The 16,746-nt window shown below is 39.4% G+C and overlaps 1 protein-coding gene across 1 annotated transcript in view; it reads right to left on the minus strand.

The window, feature by feature from the left end:
- The window catches only part of tnfsf10l (TNF superfamily member 10, like), a 60,137-nt gene that overhangs the window by 19,198 nt on the left and 24,193 nt on the right, over positions 1-16,746 (minus strand). Inside the window, exon 2 of the mRNA XM_054601536.1 lies at positions 12,683-12,832. Coding sequence (XP_054457511.1) covers positions 12,683-12,832 — 150 coding nt within the window. The remainder of the gene's footprint in view (positions 1-12,682; positions 12,833-16,746) is intronic.

Genomic DNA, 16,746 nt, shown 5'->3' on the forward strand with positions numbered 1-16,746 from the left:
AACTATTAAAAACATTTGCAATTGATGACATGTTCTTACATTATGATGAATTTGAGGTCAGTTCATAATACTTACTTGCAAATACTCACTAAAGCAGGCTTAAAACAGTCCCCAAAAAGTCAGTTTATCAGTTAATCGTTTTTTTATGCTTTTTAAATGCTGAATGTCTTATTTTAAAGAAAATCTATGAGAACTTCTCTGGTAAACACAAGCCTTTTAAAACAGTGCTTTTGTGTGATTATTTGTGAAAAAACACTTGTACTAGTTGTACTTCTTTGGTCAAGATCAGTCCTTCAATAGTCAAAGTTCTGTAAGAGCAAATGTTATACAGTAACTGCTTTTGTGTCTTTTCAAAATTAACTTTTGTGTTCACAAAAAAACATACAAATTCTGCTTGTTACAATGCATACAGTCTCTTTTCAACTTCCAAACTAGGTGAACATAGTTTTTTGGGTTTACAAACGCAACAAAAGTACTGGTTTAGGCTTAGGGAAAGATCGTGGTTGGTGTTCAAATATGTACATTTGATAACTGGCGTTGCAAAAGTACGTAACTTACAAAACAAAACTAAGGTAAAATAAGTCAATGTTGACTTGGTTTCACACGGGATATAAACAGCGGTCACCTGGGTGAAAGTCTTTGTTTGTTTGTCTCGTCCATACTCGACTCCAAACTAACTATACACAGACGTTGACGCTATTCTACGTCAGTTTCTCTGATCATCTAATAAGGACGTAGATGGCTTTTCATTGGAGTTAGTTGAAAGCCAAGCGTCAGTATTTCATGAGTTGGGAGAGAGAATGGGTAATTTGTGGATTTCCACAGAAAACAGATGCACACCGTGATGTGAAAAAAACCTGCTCTTTTCACTCCTTTCTGTCGTTAGATGGAGATGGAATGACACCATTATCTCTATGTGCTTCACACAGTCAAACTATTGTTTCTTTTGAAGAAAATTGGGTCAACAGTGGGACATTTATTAATGAAAGCTCCTGTTTTAACACCGTTCAATTGTTCATTGATTTAAGAAGACTACTCTGACTGATGCTGATTCATGCAATGATTCATAAATTTAACAATAGAAAACGTATTAAAAGGATCAATTTAGCTTCAGCCTCTCACCTGCTGAACCCATGACTTTTTTTATTACGCTTGATGATACATTCTATCAGAGCTTTGTGAATTGACAATGCACAGTTCAGTGTTTGTCTGTGGGTCATTTCAGTCCACTCCATTTGACTTTTATCTGTAGATAATCCTCTATCTGGTTCCTCAATAAATGAACTATTTTAGCATTGATTTCTAGAACACAAAGATCTTTCACACGACAAACAATCTTTCCACTCAGAAAAAACCTCGAAAACAAAGACCGCACATCCCAATCGCCTGCCGTCATTGCATTGCATCATTTCGCTTCAAAGAGCAATTTAACACTGACTCGCATGGTCCACTGCTTTCTTTGAAGCCCGCCGTGGGTCCGTCCACACCCTGATCGGTGATCTCAAAACAGCTGTTTTGCATCAGCAGCCAAAAGCCAAATATTTGCTGTAACATCACAGCTTTGACACAGAGCAGATCTAGAGATATGGCACCCACAATGCATCTCTTTGAGACAAAGGGAGGCTGGTGGAGCTTTAAAGAACGCAACTTTTTTGATAAGAAATAACTAACCGGAGCACGTCGGGTCAAATGGCTAAAGTACGGATAAAACATTATTATAATTGTTTCTATATTCTGAAATACAAGAAAATAAATATGTTTTCAGATAGAATTGTAGAGTTGTACCTCTTTTGTCAAGCATCAAAGTTTATTCTCAAAAATAATCCCAACCAGAGGTCCATTTGCTGTCTCTTTTTAGGATCTTTCAACCACATCACATGGTCTTCTTCATTACTGTTTGACATGTGGGATGTGAGCACTTTAAAGACATCTATTTCTATAAGTTAAGCTTCATTCTTGACCATGTAAATAGCAGTTGATGCTGATGAAGACAGTGTGATACGGTTGATAGCTCTGGTATAAGGTGGTAAATGGACCTTGAGTTACAAATTTCAGATAAATCACAGTATTCTTTCATTGGGATTAATTAATTTCCCCTCAAGGTCCATTGAGTAGCTCTGGGCTTTCGATCAGAGCACATGATCTTCATCAGCAGATTACTTTCCAGCACTGTAAATACTTATCTCCATTGGTCCATGTTGAAAATGATGGTAATGATGAAGCTCTTGTGATATGGAAAAAAACTCCTGAACAGCTTTTAAATGGACATTAAAGTGAGATTTTTTTTTGCTGTATCCAAAGCTGAGAATTAACTTAGAAACTCAACTGTTCTCACTTTTGTATTTTATCAGATTCAGCTGGTGAAAGACAGGACATTTTCACACCCTGCAGACAAAATCACTATTTTTAAATGTAAAAGTGGGTGTAGATTGGGTTTCTTAGCCTCCTCTTACCCCGGCCTCCCTAAATGAAAGATAAATTCCTGTTTTAAAGTTTTCAACCTTTGACCTTTACCTGAAGATGTTCTTCAAAACAAAATAACTGCAGGTCAATGAAGCATCAAGCCATTTGGACACAGGCGGTTTGTCTGCAGTACATGTGGTAAAACGGGATGATAAAAAAAAAAGGAAAGAAATTCTTGGAAGAAAAAATCAAAGCGAACTGACGCTAAATAAAAAAACAAAAATAAAAACCCGGCATTATTTACCACGTTGGTCCAGAGGACTGATGGTGAAGACACACACGCACACACACACACCACAGCGGAGACCCGGGAGGGAACATTTGATCAAGTGATGATACGAAATTCCTGCTGAGGAACGTGTTAACTCCTGACCCTGTCTCGCAGAGTTATCCGTCACCGCAACTGGAAGCTGAGAGCTGATGTATTGGCAGTCTCAGCACGTGCAGATGTTACAGTGCTGTCTCTTAAACGGACGGCCAGCAGGGTAGAAAATGGAAACTTAACTCTGGTCTCCACAGGGGCCTGAACACTTTAGTTTGTGAATACCGAAGCATAGTCACACGCATGCCATCTTAAATCTCCCCGTGCTATCCCCTCTTCCTCTCCCCTGCTGTTTTCCAGCCCTCCTTGTAGCTTCGCTTGTCTCACTTTAAATCAATGTGTGCATGTAAGACAATACAGTAACTCAGGGTTTACACTTGATTTAATATTCCAGGATTCCGGCCATTGGAACAACTGCACAACACGTTTCAAATAGCCATGTAATAACCTACATTTTACATAATTAATAATAAAACAAATAAAACAAATAGCAGGCTGGTGGGTCAGAATTCAACATTTGTCAATTTCAAAAATAGTTCTTTGTGGATCCGGTAAATGTCTCAGTCCTCCGTCCAAAACTCCACGCTTATTGAACAAAAGATGGATGTCATAATTTCCCAAATTCCCAGAATGCTTTTATCTAACGAAATATTGCGTGTTTCAGTGCTTCAATCCATAATTGTTGGCGTTTAGCCTTTTAAAAAACAACATTTTCTCTTGGTCAAAAAACATTATACATAAAATACATCAACAGACTTTCAAAGCTTCTTTTTTAAAAACCTTAATAGAAGCTATATAGTATAAAAAAAGTTTCCCATTTACAGAGCCAGGTCTGTGAAGAGACAGTTAGAGGACCGCGAGGAGATATTTGCTGAATTTATCAAAATGTGTATCAGATTTCAATCGCAGTGGAGGCAAAACAAAATATTTGTTTGGCAACAAATCTTATAGGCCACACAACAGACTAAATAATATGCTAGAAATGTATTTATATATGTGAATTATTTTTACCCAGGGACATTTTGGGCTTAAAATATAATTTTCATCTGCTGGACAACGACTCATGAAAAAACTGGCGCCCAACGTAAACCCTGGAATAACTGTGCATGTGATTCATGTGCTCATATATGTCAAACAAGCTAGTAGAAGATCAAAAGCCAAAGGAGCCGAATCCTCCAGACAGCGAGACCGAACTAGAAACTTTTCTTTTTCTTATGACCCATATGGGTTGTTTTCCAGTAGTTAAGCCTTTCACTTTAAATCCTTTATACTTCATAATGACCGTTTAACGGAGCATAACGTGTGTTTATAAATGGATTTTCACCTTATAGAAAGTCATTATGAAGTGCAGCATATTGTCATAAAGAAAGTCTTTAAAAGGATGATAATAATATAAAAATAAGCAGACTAATTGTTCACCATGACAAATTAAATATACCTCAACTGTGTGCAAGTTCGTAGTAAAACTAAATGAACTGAAAGTAATGGCCTAAAAATACGAATCTATTTAAATGTTTATGATTTTTTTTGTTAATGAGCAAAATCATGTGTGTGGTCCCTTTTTAAAATTGAGTAAACTCACATGCACAGGCAGGTTTAGTTTAATATTTTCCAGCCGAAAGAGTATTTAGTTTCCTGTTTTGCTACCACACAATGTTTGCATAATTAAAACCTCATTGTATGGCATTTTATACTGCAGTTTTCACTACTTCACCATCTCTTTTCTCTCTAATCTGTCTACTTCTTCTCAGCTTCACCTCTTTTCCACCATATGTCTATTTTTTTTTTTCAAACTGAAGCTTATACGAGGCCACGTCGGTCTTGAGTTACAGTGGTTTTAGTACGAAATTCTTCTTTCTGTCTCTCTGGACTCCTTTCAAGTACATATGGATGCATGATTGTTGTCTTAAGACAGACTTGAAAGAACCCATCCTTCAAGAGTCCATCACATTGAACATTTTATGTTAGTCATATTTTTATTGTTTGGTGGACAAACTGTTATCGTTTTTATTAAAGTTATTCCCAGTTTGTCTACTGGGTTTGATTCTCTTGAACATACAGCACAAAGTGATGCAAGGACGAGTATTTGTATAGTGATAGAGTGTAAAAATACAGACTAACTGCTCCACGTGATGGATTAAGTATTTAATGATTGTTGTATGTTAATGAAACGGTCTGAAATCTGGCTTCCTGAAGGGGAACGAACTCTTAAATGGTTTTAAAAACACACAGCAGTTTCAGAATATCAGATTTTTCGCTGTGATGAGTAATACTCAAAAACATGCGATACCACCAGTTAATTGAATTCCTTTTGGATTGGCTGTTGAACAAACATTGCTAAGACCCCCCAAGTTTTAATGCAATGTTTTTCTTTCCCCTTTCCATTTCCTCCACACATTGTCGTTTAATTAAAACCTCTTTCTGATATATTTATTCCTCCACGCCTCTCATCTCTTTTCTTGTTTTATCTGTTCCCCCGTCCAGCTGGGCTTCTTTTCCTTCTTTTTTCTTTCATAAACTGTTTGTATTACTCATCCAGTTCTGCCCGACCTCTGACCTGCACATCTTTCAGTTCACTCCCATCAATCCCACCGGTCTACGTCGTCATCATCACCACCATCTTCATCATCTAATGCCAACACCACTATCAATATTACCCTCTCACTCACATATTTGTCACATCATTATCATCATCACTCACTCACTCACTCACTCACTGATCCCATGGAGTACAGTTTGTGTCCACAGAGGAATCTACCATGTATAGCCAACATTCATTTATAATTATCTCCAGTAGAAAAACTCCACTGATGCTCCTCGTTGACCTCATTTTTAAACTCACACTCATCGCTTGTCATATTTTGAAAAAAAACCTGTTAAAGTTTGGAAAATGGCAGGCACTTTCAAAAAGTTACTTTACTGGTGATGGGATGAACCATCTGTCAATCAAACCCTATTTAATAGAGCGAAAACATCTTCTCCATCGAGAAACGCCTTCATTGTCCTTATTTGATCTTCAATGATATCTTGTATAACTGACGCTGAAGCAGCATCTACGCTAAGCTTTTCAGAAGCTGCCATTGTTGTTTATAACAAACTGTTGTCTCACACGCACCTAAGCCACGCCCCTAGCTGCCAGTAGCTCCTCACAGGTCACTGATTGGTCCAAACCATTGTGGTTTGGTCATGGAGTCTGGTGTAATTTCGTCATATAAATTAAGTCTATCAGAGAACCAAATCCAAACTTCTGTTTTGGACTTCATGGACAGTTTTGTGAGTGATTTCTTAAACTTACTGCTCAAGGTTTATTGCATTTATGTAGGTAGTATGGTGGATTCTTCAGATATCTTAATCCAAAACTAGTGATACATCCTTTACAAAACCAGTCTTCAAACCATTTGCTTCTTTTTCCTCTTAACTCGAACCCCTACACTACACTGTTTTTTGATCTTGCCAGCAGTCTGGCGGCGTTGCATTTCCATGCGAGTGCTACAAGTCAAAAATAGTTCAACTTGATGGAAAGAGATTGGAGATAGTTGGATCAGATGGCTTTAAGAAGCTCTTACAGTACGGAGCCGTGATCAGAACGTCCTGCCAGCACCTGTTAGCCGCAACAGCTGGGATTCCTTACAGAGTCCAACAAGCTGCAGCAACAGGCCTCTACAAGTGGCTTTGGTTAGACTTGACCCATGTTTGTCCTCAGGAATGTTACTTCTCTCATCTTGGTGACCTCTAAAATATGTTCACCGCTTTTCAAGCAACTCTGATTGATGATCTTTTAGAGAAACTGTTGGTTACCTCTGGGACCCAAAATGTAAGCTAATACATGGGAGTCACGAACCGGTGGCTAGGATATTTTGTTGTATGGTATGTGTATTTATTGTCTGTGTCTGTGTAGTTGAGCTGCTGCAACACTCGAATTTCCCCCATGGGGATCAATAAAGGAATATAATGATATGGATAGCTTACAATAAAATCTTGGAAAATGACCTGGTTTTGTCAAAAAACAAAACCTAGATTTTTGTACTGATTAACCAAACGAGATAAAACATATTGGTGAGTTTTACAGGAGCTGGTAGGTGAATCTTTTGCACCTTTGGACAGAGCCAGACAAGCTGTTTCACCCTGCTACCACCTTTTTATGCAGCTAAATGGCTCCAACTTCATCCTAAGTGGACACATATGAGAGTGATATTGATCTTTTCGTACACCCCTCGGCAAGAAAATGTCAAACTGTTCCTTTATAATTGCCTTTTTTTTCATGACAAATCCCACCTGATGGGCTAGAGAAGTCAACGAGAATGAGTTTTTTAGCAGCAGAATCCTTCCCTTTTGAGCGAGGTTGCTCCTACAGTGGTCAGATGCCAACAGTGAAGAGCGTGGAACCAGCCAAAGGAATGCAAGTTAACAGCCAAGTCAAAAGCAATTCCAGACAATGTGAGTTACCAGACGCCCGCAAATAAATCGTTTAGCAAAACTCCCTCTGAGAGGTAACACTAATGCACCACCGGCAGCCAGCTTATCAGTGGCCGGCTGCCAGAGTTGCCTGCTTCAATGAAGACATACGGTAGGTCTCACCGGTCTCTTTTTTACTCTCATTTTGTAAATTTATGAGCATTTTAGGCGGTGAATTCTTTGTATGCTTCTGGATTAGATTTGAGTCTGATAAATGTACGATAAAGAAAAAATGCCCTCTGCACCTTATGCACTCTCGCTTGTCAGTTGAAATTTACAACACATAACCATCACACGAGGAGGCTCAGGTCACATGATACCTCCAACCCCTTGGACAAATCTCCTCAAAAGTACAACTGTCTACCGTTCAACAATGGTTTGGAACTCAGTACCTCCTCATATATAACCGGTAGTCATCTGTCATTTACAGAAGATTAAAGGCTCACCTAAGACCACTGACTATATAACTAGAACTCCATTGCCTTTGTAGACTAAACAAGTTGTGATGACTCATTTAGACTGTATATGGCCTGTACTGACACTAAACATCCTAGTATCTGACTGTAATATTTGAATTGTATGTTTTATGTAATGTATTGTATGTCTTGTATTTTTGTCCTTTCTGTTGACCCATGGAAGATTTGCGGTCTCTTAGGTGTCAGCTGATTGGAATCCAGTTAATAAATAATACACAATGTCCTTTGCCCTAAAAGTTGGATAACTGAGGCCCTCTTTTTTGTAGGATATGCACAGTTAAACATAACAGAACTTGTGTAGTTTTAACTGAATAGTTGTATTCATCCGTATGAAATGTAAAAAAGAAAAGGAAGATTGGTGTCACAGTTTAAAATCTGGATCTCCGGTATTTTCACAGAAGCATTTTATATAGAAAAGAGACGGCGCCTCCTTGGTCTGCCAGCTCGATCTTACCACCATTTTGGCTTTTCGACTCAACTATTCCTTGTTTTTTTTTCTCCTTTCTTTTAAAACCGGAATCCCCTGACGCAAGCTGATGAAGAAAACGACACAGGGTTGTTGTACAAAATGACCATGACCACAATGTTCTACTGTGAGCCACCAAAACGCTCTACTGGAGCTGATAGGTTTGAGGCAGCGTCAGTTGGAAAAATAAGATAAAAACACACAAAGTCCTGACATGGAAATGAATGGGATTAGCTGGAGAATACCACAATGTGAGAATGTTTGGGGGGAACAAATGTAATTAGATGTGAATTTGTTTGGATGGTGTGTCACCAGCATTTACTAAAACTAGACATTCCTGTTCCTGTCCACTGAGGACCACATGGGCATGCAGCGTTCTCCGATTGTATCGTACAAGTAGAGCAGAGAAAGAGAGAGGTGAGAGGCAAAAGCAATGAAAAAAAAAAAAAGATTGGGAGAGAAATTACACCAGAAAGTGCGACCTAAAAAAAAAAAAAAAAAGGACAAGAGAGGCTTAAACAAAGACAGACGGTGGTTTGTGTGCATTTGTGTGGGGGTTGTAGGAAATGAGGGGGCTGAAGATTTACTGCTGTAAGCGTCCAGACATTCAGACAGAGCGGGAGAGGTCCTCTTGGCTATGTCTGCAAGAAGATGACTTATATCAATGGAGTGACTCAGTGGGCTTAAGCGACCGGGGATTCTTGAACCACAGCTTCCTGGAGTCCTTTGGTATTTTCATGCTGATTCGACATATTCACTGATGGGAATGTGTTTACTTACTGGACTGTTTGTTTGTAAGGGTGTGCCTGTGTCTGTGCATTTCTTTAGCCATGTGACACCTAAGTTTAGACCTTTTGAGCGATCAACTCTCGTGTGTAAAAAAAACACTTCTTAATGTGCAATGGGGGATACAAATTCCCGTCTTGGTACAAAACAAATCACTTGTCTGATCAGATCCCACTGGTTGATGCCAAGTAAAACCAGGTGTTTATAAACCTGAAAACATGGAGAGGTGCCCTGAGGCTGAAGTGTTTCAGCACAAAGACATTATATTCACACTTCAGTCCAAAAGTTGGCTGAAGTTTTTCCCCCAACATGTTAGATCAGGAGCAGACTGGTGGTTGGGTGCCTCTCTTAAGTAGACTGTGACATGGTTGATGGTTGGGCAACCACCTGAGCTACAGCTGCACCAAAACAAAACTATGCTTTTAGACTAGAGGTTTGTAGTTTAAAGGGGCTGAGGATGGAGAGACGTGACAAAAAAAAGCATGTTTCCATTCAATTATGAAGCAAATTTTAAGTAAAAACTCTCGAGCAAATGAACTTGGCTACAGCAACGTTTGGTCACAAGTTGGAGCTGTACGGTGTATTAATCCACCAGTTAACATAGCAGAAGAAGAGGAAGTTGCGCACTGGAAATAAAGCACGTCGGCTTGGCCATCCAACAAATCGACAAGAGAAAAATGGAGAAAGGTCTTGAGGAATTTGTTTCAATTTAGTTTTGTGGAATTTTGTTGAATCAATCAACCGCCACCTATTTTTATGCAAACCAAAAATGTTACAAATAACTTTCATGAACTGTAAACACACAGTGAAAGGGTTCAAGTTAAAAGACAAAAATATGGACAAAGTCCGGACCGGACAACGCTGTGGTAGAGACCTGTCAATCACAAGGTAGCCCCGCCCTAAAGCATCCCCTGCTTTATGGTCTGTTTGACTCTAAATGGAGCATCATTTACTAAATGAACATCATGCTGTATTGAAGAAGACTTGAAACTAGAGATTGAGACCATAAACTCATGTTTACAATGTTTACTGAGGGAATAAATCAAGAGAGAAGTAGAGTCATTTTCTCATAGACTTCTATACAACCAGACTTTTTTAAACAACCAGGAAAGGCGCCCCCTAATGGACGTTAGAAAGAATGCAACTTTAAGGAACTTCCTATTTGGTTTCACTTTTCAGAACCAGATGTTGCCGCCTGCTTTTTACACGCCTATTGTCGAAAAATAGACTTGACACATAAAATACTTAAGGTTGAGACCCAGCTGAGACATCAGATACGCTTGCGATTCAGACACGGGCGGTTTAGCCAACTGTGGTTTGTATTCATTCAATTAAACATTACAACAGTGAGTTGTAGTGCACTTCTCTTGTCTGAACAGTTTTTGACTGAGGTCTGGGACCGGTACATGAAGAATCAGTTTTAAAAGCCAAGCAGGTTCAACCCAAACACTTGGCTCGCATACAGCAGCTTGCAAACACACACAGCTGGAAATATATATGCAAAACTCTGTGTGTGTGTGTGTGTGTGTGCCTCAAAAAACACCCAGCGGCAAAAATAAGTTGTCTCAAGCACTGACTCATAAAACACATGTTAGAGCACATTAATGTAAACATGTAGGAAAACAGGCTCAGTGTCTTTTAGGCTCTGATGTCACCAGTTATTGATTCGTTTTGTGATATTTCGTTGACAGCCTGAAACAGAAAGTCGTGTTTACACTTGCACAAACACAAGAATAAGGGGTCAAACACTTTGATTGAACTCTGCACCAGTACTACCATCACATACTACCCCTCCAAAGACGCTAAACGTAAGGAAATAACCCCAATGATGCTCATGTTTGGTGTTTTAAGTGAGTCACTTTTACTACTAAACTGTTAACTGTCCATAGTAAAGCCAACATATCCTTATACAACAGTTTGTATGATATCTTACAAAAAGTTCATTCTCATTTTATGTGCATTTTCCAGAAACTCGTGTCAATTTTTGCTCGTTACATGAATACAGTCTTTTCAAAAATAAACTTCCATCTTCAATGGAAACAACTCAGTTAGATTAAGGCAACAAAACTGTTTATTTAGGTTAAGGAAAAGATCGTGAAATACTTTGTTTGGTCTAGGAAAAGAGTGTGAAGTAATTGGTTAGGTTTAGGAAAAAGATCGTGAAATACTTAGTCAGGTTTAGGAAAAGTTCCTTTTTTGGGTCGAAATAACCACGAAAGTGCCCTTCCGTCTGCCCAATTTGTTTCACTGCTCTTTAAACTTTCCTATTTCATTATTAAATGGATAAGATATAAAATGATTTTGTGGGATATCTATGAATTACGGGGCATTATTTTTGGTAGGTTTAGCTACAAATGCTGGAGGAGAATAGCCTGAGTAGAGCAGGTTGAGCAGCTGGCCGTAGTAGAGCGCCAACGAGTACAACCTGAGAAAAATTAGCTGTCTTACTCTCACATTTCTTATTCTGTTCCACTCAATCCATCATACATTTATATGATTAATACTCACTGTCTTAAATGTTTCACTTTTGTTCTAAGGATTCACTTACAGCTACAAATAAGACGACTGACCAGATGAAACTGGTCATAATGTTGTTAAAGGACAAGTGAGAAACAATAAAATTGAATTATTATTAAAAACAGTACATCTGCTGTTTTTTGATAATAAAAAATGGATCTTTTTTATCTCAGTAATTCAACACATGTGCCCCTTTATTTATATGATGAGTGTCACTCCCTTACAGCTGAAGGTTCCTCCATAACGATGACAAATACAGCCAATTAGTCCCACCCAGAGGTTCAGTTCTGCGTCAGTCCACACACATGTTTCTCGGCTTCACTGTAACTGTGCAGATTCTTTCGCGCTGAAAACCCAGCCTCCATCTGTTCTTTAACCCGGGGTCAGCAGAGCCGGCTACACACACTTCACTTAATATCCAAAGTATATCATTTAGGGAGTCCAAATTAGAGTCTGGAGTTTGTCAGTTAGTGCTGTCGGGGTATAAAGTAGATGTTTGAGAATGTGGGAGTGGTTTTAGCTTGCCAACAATGCATTTCATTCACGTTCTTCCCTTCATAATGTACAGATGTGTTTTGTTTTTGCCCTATCTTTCTTTATGATATAGTTAACTATGATTCGTATTGTTTGCTGCTTTCCCTTTACAAAACGCCTACAGCAAAAAAACTGTTTAAAAAAACAGATCAAAATTGTTCAACTTTTGAAATGCTGAAGTGTGCACCCCATGTCATGTGACGAGGAACAACCAATTACAGCTGTCAGATATCTGGAAAAATGAGTCTAGGGTAAATACATGGAGGAGAAGTTTATCATTTCAGTGCAGGGCTACCCAGAGATTTACAATCTTCACCCTTTCCATCCAAGGACGTCACAACATCCAGTTGAAAGGTTAGACAAACTGAAGAGCAGTAAAGCTACTGTGAGGGATCCACAGCCCTGGAAATCCATTTATCTTTGTTTTGTATTTGTTTAGTTTAGTCAGTGAGGCCTACAGCTAAATTATTTCAGCTTCATCATCATCGTCATCGTAGTGTGTCGTCTTGGTTTCTTAGTAACTGAAGGCGTGACAGTAGAACAACCCCCCAAAGTGATTGCATTGAAGCAGCTGGAATGAAAGGCCCTCTGAAACCAGAGCAGTTTCAGGACATTTCTCTTTCTGTTGCTGTGGTTATGTGGTTTTTGAACTTCTTCTCTTACCTTGGAGATGTAGGCTTTGATGCCTTCGGCCAGTTTGATGCAGGGCTCTCCGAAGAGCTGGGCCAGCTGGTCTGGGATGTCCTGGTCCTTATCCAGAGCGTTCAGTAAACTCAGGCACTTCAGCTCCTCGGTGACTCCCTGGCTACGCACCTATAGAACCAACACACAGGAAAACAAAGATAAGCATACTTTATATTCCCTGTTTTAGACCACAGGCTCCAGAAAAAAATGATGTATACGGTGAACTCTCCTCGTCAACTACAACGCAGACTGTTTTTGCTTTACAAGTGGAACTGAACAGTCCTGATATAAACAGAATCTCTAAAACAAACCCCTAAAGAGCTTTTAAAATCAATTTTGCTTTATTACGGTGGCCCTTAAGGTCAACCACAGCACAAAATATTAATAAAAGGGAAAAAAATCTGTATATTTAGATGCACAAATCGATTGCTGAGTAGATCACATTGAGATAAGAAACCATCTAGGTAATAAGGCAAAGAAATGAGTGATTTTTACATCCAAATAACATTCTTCAACTGAGCACAAAACATTTAAGGGACTATAGCTCTTTTATTTTAAGTCCCGAATAAAGTATGCTGCACTTTCAGAGTATCAGTCTCTTGCATGAGTTTCCTGCCTGTTTTTTCTTTGTTTGCATCCTTGCAGCTTGTTCCTTTATGTCGTTTGTCATGTTTTACTATGTATTTCGGGGTTTGGTGCACATTTCCCCAAAACATGCTTTTTCACTCCTGTGTGACAATCCTTCGGGGTGGAAAACTGGAAAACTTGTCTTACAGCGACTTGTATAAAGAAAAATGAAAGAAGGAACACACATGGTGGAAATTGGGAGTGAAAGAAGCTGAGAGGCATGTTTTGGCACGGGGACTGCTGGCTCTGGCGACTTGTAACAAAACTCCTTATGTAACGCCGAGGGCATGCGTGGCCTTGCTGAGGAGTTTCTCCTGGGCGTACAGTGTACAAGTACAGTGAATCCATATCGAGACACTTAATAAGATGCTTATTTTCCTCCTTTCGCTACGCCTCCTGTTTGGCAGCGACTTCCACCTGTAATAAGAAACCTTTTTCGGGGCAACACGGGTCAAATTAGACTTTCTTTGGGAACTGATACGCAGAGGGAGGCTTTATGTGGCTCAGTACCCTTCAGGGAGGTTGTAAGCGTCACGGTCTGAAAGCCCTGCTAATGACTCTATAACAAGCACCGATGAGGAGGGAGAGATTAGAGCTGCACTCCTTCACCCCCTGTTCTTTATTTTTTATTAATTTCTTTCTGCTTGACCTCCCACTTTTGCTAAAGAAACCTGTTCCTTTTGTCTCTTTTGTTTCGGCCATACTGTCCCCGTTGATGCATGAGTGGATTTCGATGTTTCTAGTGAGGATAGCGGCGTCTGCATGTATGTGTATGTGAAAAGATCAAACCAAGCGAGAAAGGACAGGGCGCTTACGGGAAAAACTTGTTGCCCAGTCCTGAAAGGGATGACTCACGTCTTTTAATGGCTTCATGTGTCTTTGCAGGGACAAAATACCACAATGAGTCTAATTGGATACACATGTACTTGTTCCAGTCGGTTGACATTCCCGTTACAAGCTTCGATCCAGGTTGAGGTCAACTGAGAGGGAACTTTCTGGACTTTACGCGCTCCAAAAAATCTAGATATAATGTAGCGTGTCGGTACAGATCTCCAAAAACAGTATTTTATCCTTTTTCGAAACAAGACATGAGAGACAAAACCGTCTGAAGCTTTTTATTTGTTTTAGATTTATTTCTTCCTGTTGGCAGAGAGGTGTCTGCACCTGGGATCATAAATTTAATTTGGGCAAACATTACGAATCTAAAGCTTTTTTATTTTTTATTTACGAGTGTGAATGGAACGATCTTCTCTATTACAGCTCCATTTTGAAGCTTTTAAACGAAATAATATGTTATGATTCGCTAGAATATTCTGAGAACGGTGAAGACTTTTTTTTTAGATATTCGACTTAAGCTATAGCATCAATATGTCTAGAACCTCTACGATCCACATCTTTGCCCGTTTTTAGAGTTAGAATGTGCCGTCACTGTGTTGACCGCCAGAATCAATGGCTTTCCAAAAACCTATGTGGTGACATCATGGAGAGTACCTCCATATTTTAGGCCGCCTCAGCATGTGGTCTGGCTGATCGGATCCCAATGAGAGCAAGAGAGCAAGTGATCGGATGACACAAGTCGCATTGAAAAGTCAAGTTTTACCAACTTTTGTTACCAGGACCTGGCTTTAAAACTCACACATCCATTTCTTTTATGAGTGAAAAGGGAAGCACGGCAGGTCGTTACACATCATCTGCATACAATCAGAACACTTCCCAACCAAAACTGCTGACGGCGGCGTCTGGGCAGAGACAGTTTGTCTGTTGTGAGGTCGCTTGTGATGACAGCTTCCACTGGCAGAAGAGTTGGGGAGGTTTCCCACATGAGTGAGTGGATCCGAGCCCGTTCTCAGCAACAAATGGAGCGAAAGTAGGGCTTTGTTTCTACCCGGCGCCTCTGCCAAAACACACTCCCTAGTTTGGCCGTTCTGGTTGAAGGATTAATTGTTATTGAGGAGTTTCTTTTTGTACGTGAGAATAAAAGGTTAGACTTGTTTAGGAGCAAGTGTGTGTATGTGTGTCCATTAAGTTTTGACAGGGTTCGCTAGGGAGTGTCTCGTCCATATTAGTGAGGAGATAAAAAAACCAGTACACATCAATGTACTGAGCTTAAAAACAAGATTAGGAGGCAACTTTCTGCTCCATTAGTACATGGAGATGAGGCCAGAGGCTAAACCGGGCTATGCAGAGAAACATTATCATCAGGTTGATACGCTTTCTTCTCTCAGGGTTTAAGCTGCACAAAGAAACTTCTTCCTAAGTTTGAGGGACATTTTTAATTTCTATAGTTTCTATGGAGACAGCTTGGTTCTTTAAAATATCAATCAATAAGACGCATACAAGTTATTTGTCGTTTTCATCTATTAGATTAGTCGGGAACTACTTTGATAATTGTAAAATACTTTTGACTATTTCATTTAAAAGTGAAAATGATCAGATTCCAGCTTTTCAAATTTGTAAATCTTTTGTAGTTGTTAATATTGTTGAGATGTGGACACAACAAGACATTTGAGGATGTTGTCTTGGGTTTCGGGAAATACTGATAAACATTTTCCACCAATTTCTCTCAGTTTATAGACCAAACAACTTATCAATTAATAGAGGAAGTAATCAAAAGATTTATGACAATGAAAATAATCATTAAATTAAGTCCTTATAATTTCAATTCATATCCAGCAATGGAAAAATCAACCCAGTCCTCAGAGCCCCAATGCTCCGTCACGGCTGCTTAACAGAGCGCCGTTTTCTTGTTTATTCAAAGTTGTATTGATATTAAACGTGTGGCGTGTCCTAATGGCACCAACTTTGACACTGCATATCCTTGGCTTGCCATCAAAACACCCACCAAGTGTGAAGTAGATCGGATGAACGGTTCTCGAGATATACGAAGAACAAACACACATGCACACAGACAAATTCCTTACTTTGTAGTTAGATGACCGATTCTTGAAAAGTCAGAAACTCAACAGAGGTATTTAAACATTGAGGGCATCATGAATGTTGCTACTAAATTGAAATGGCAATCCATTCAATAATTGGATAGTAATGGCGACGTTTAGCTCAAAGCCACACACATTAACTTCACTCACCAGATGAAAAGAGGGTGAATTACCAAAGTCATTCGGATTCACCCTCTAGGCACCGTGGACATGTGTCGCAAATTTGTTGTCATTCATCCAATAGCTGTTCAGATATTTCGGTCTAGATCAAAGCGGTCGACCGACCAACTGACATCCCTGGAGCCATTCGGCCTGTTTTAGTTTATCACCGAACATATTCCCGAGAGAGTTGGGGCTCACAGACGCATGTTTTATGTCAAAATGCATTAGTTTAGCCTCTCTCGGTTGTTTCTGCACTCAATAGTGATGCACACCCAACAGTCGTGGGTGGAAGTCAGCACCACCACAGACCCGACCTGA

Source organism: Anoplopoma fimbria, chromosome 7, assembly GCF_027596085.1.
Source record: "Anoplopoma fimbria isolate UVic2021 breed Golden Eagle Sablefish chromosome 7, Afim_UVic_2022, whole genome shotgun sequence".
NCBI classification, from domain to species: Eukaryota; Metazoa; Chordata; class Actinopteri; order Perciformes; family Anoplopomatidae; genus Anoplopoma; species Anoplopoma fimbria.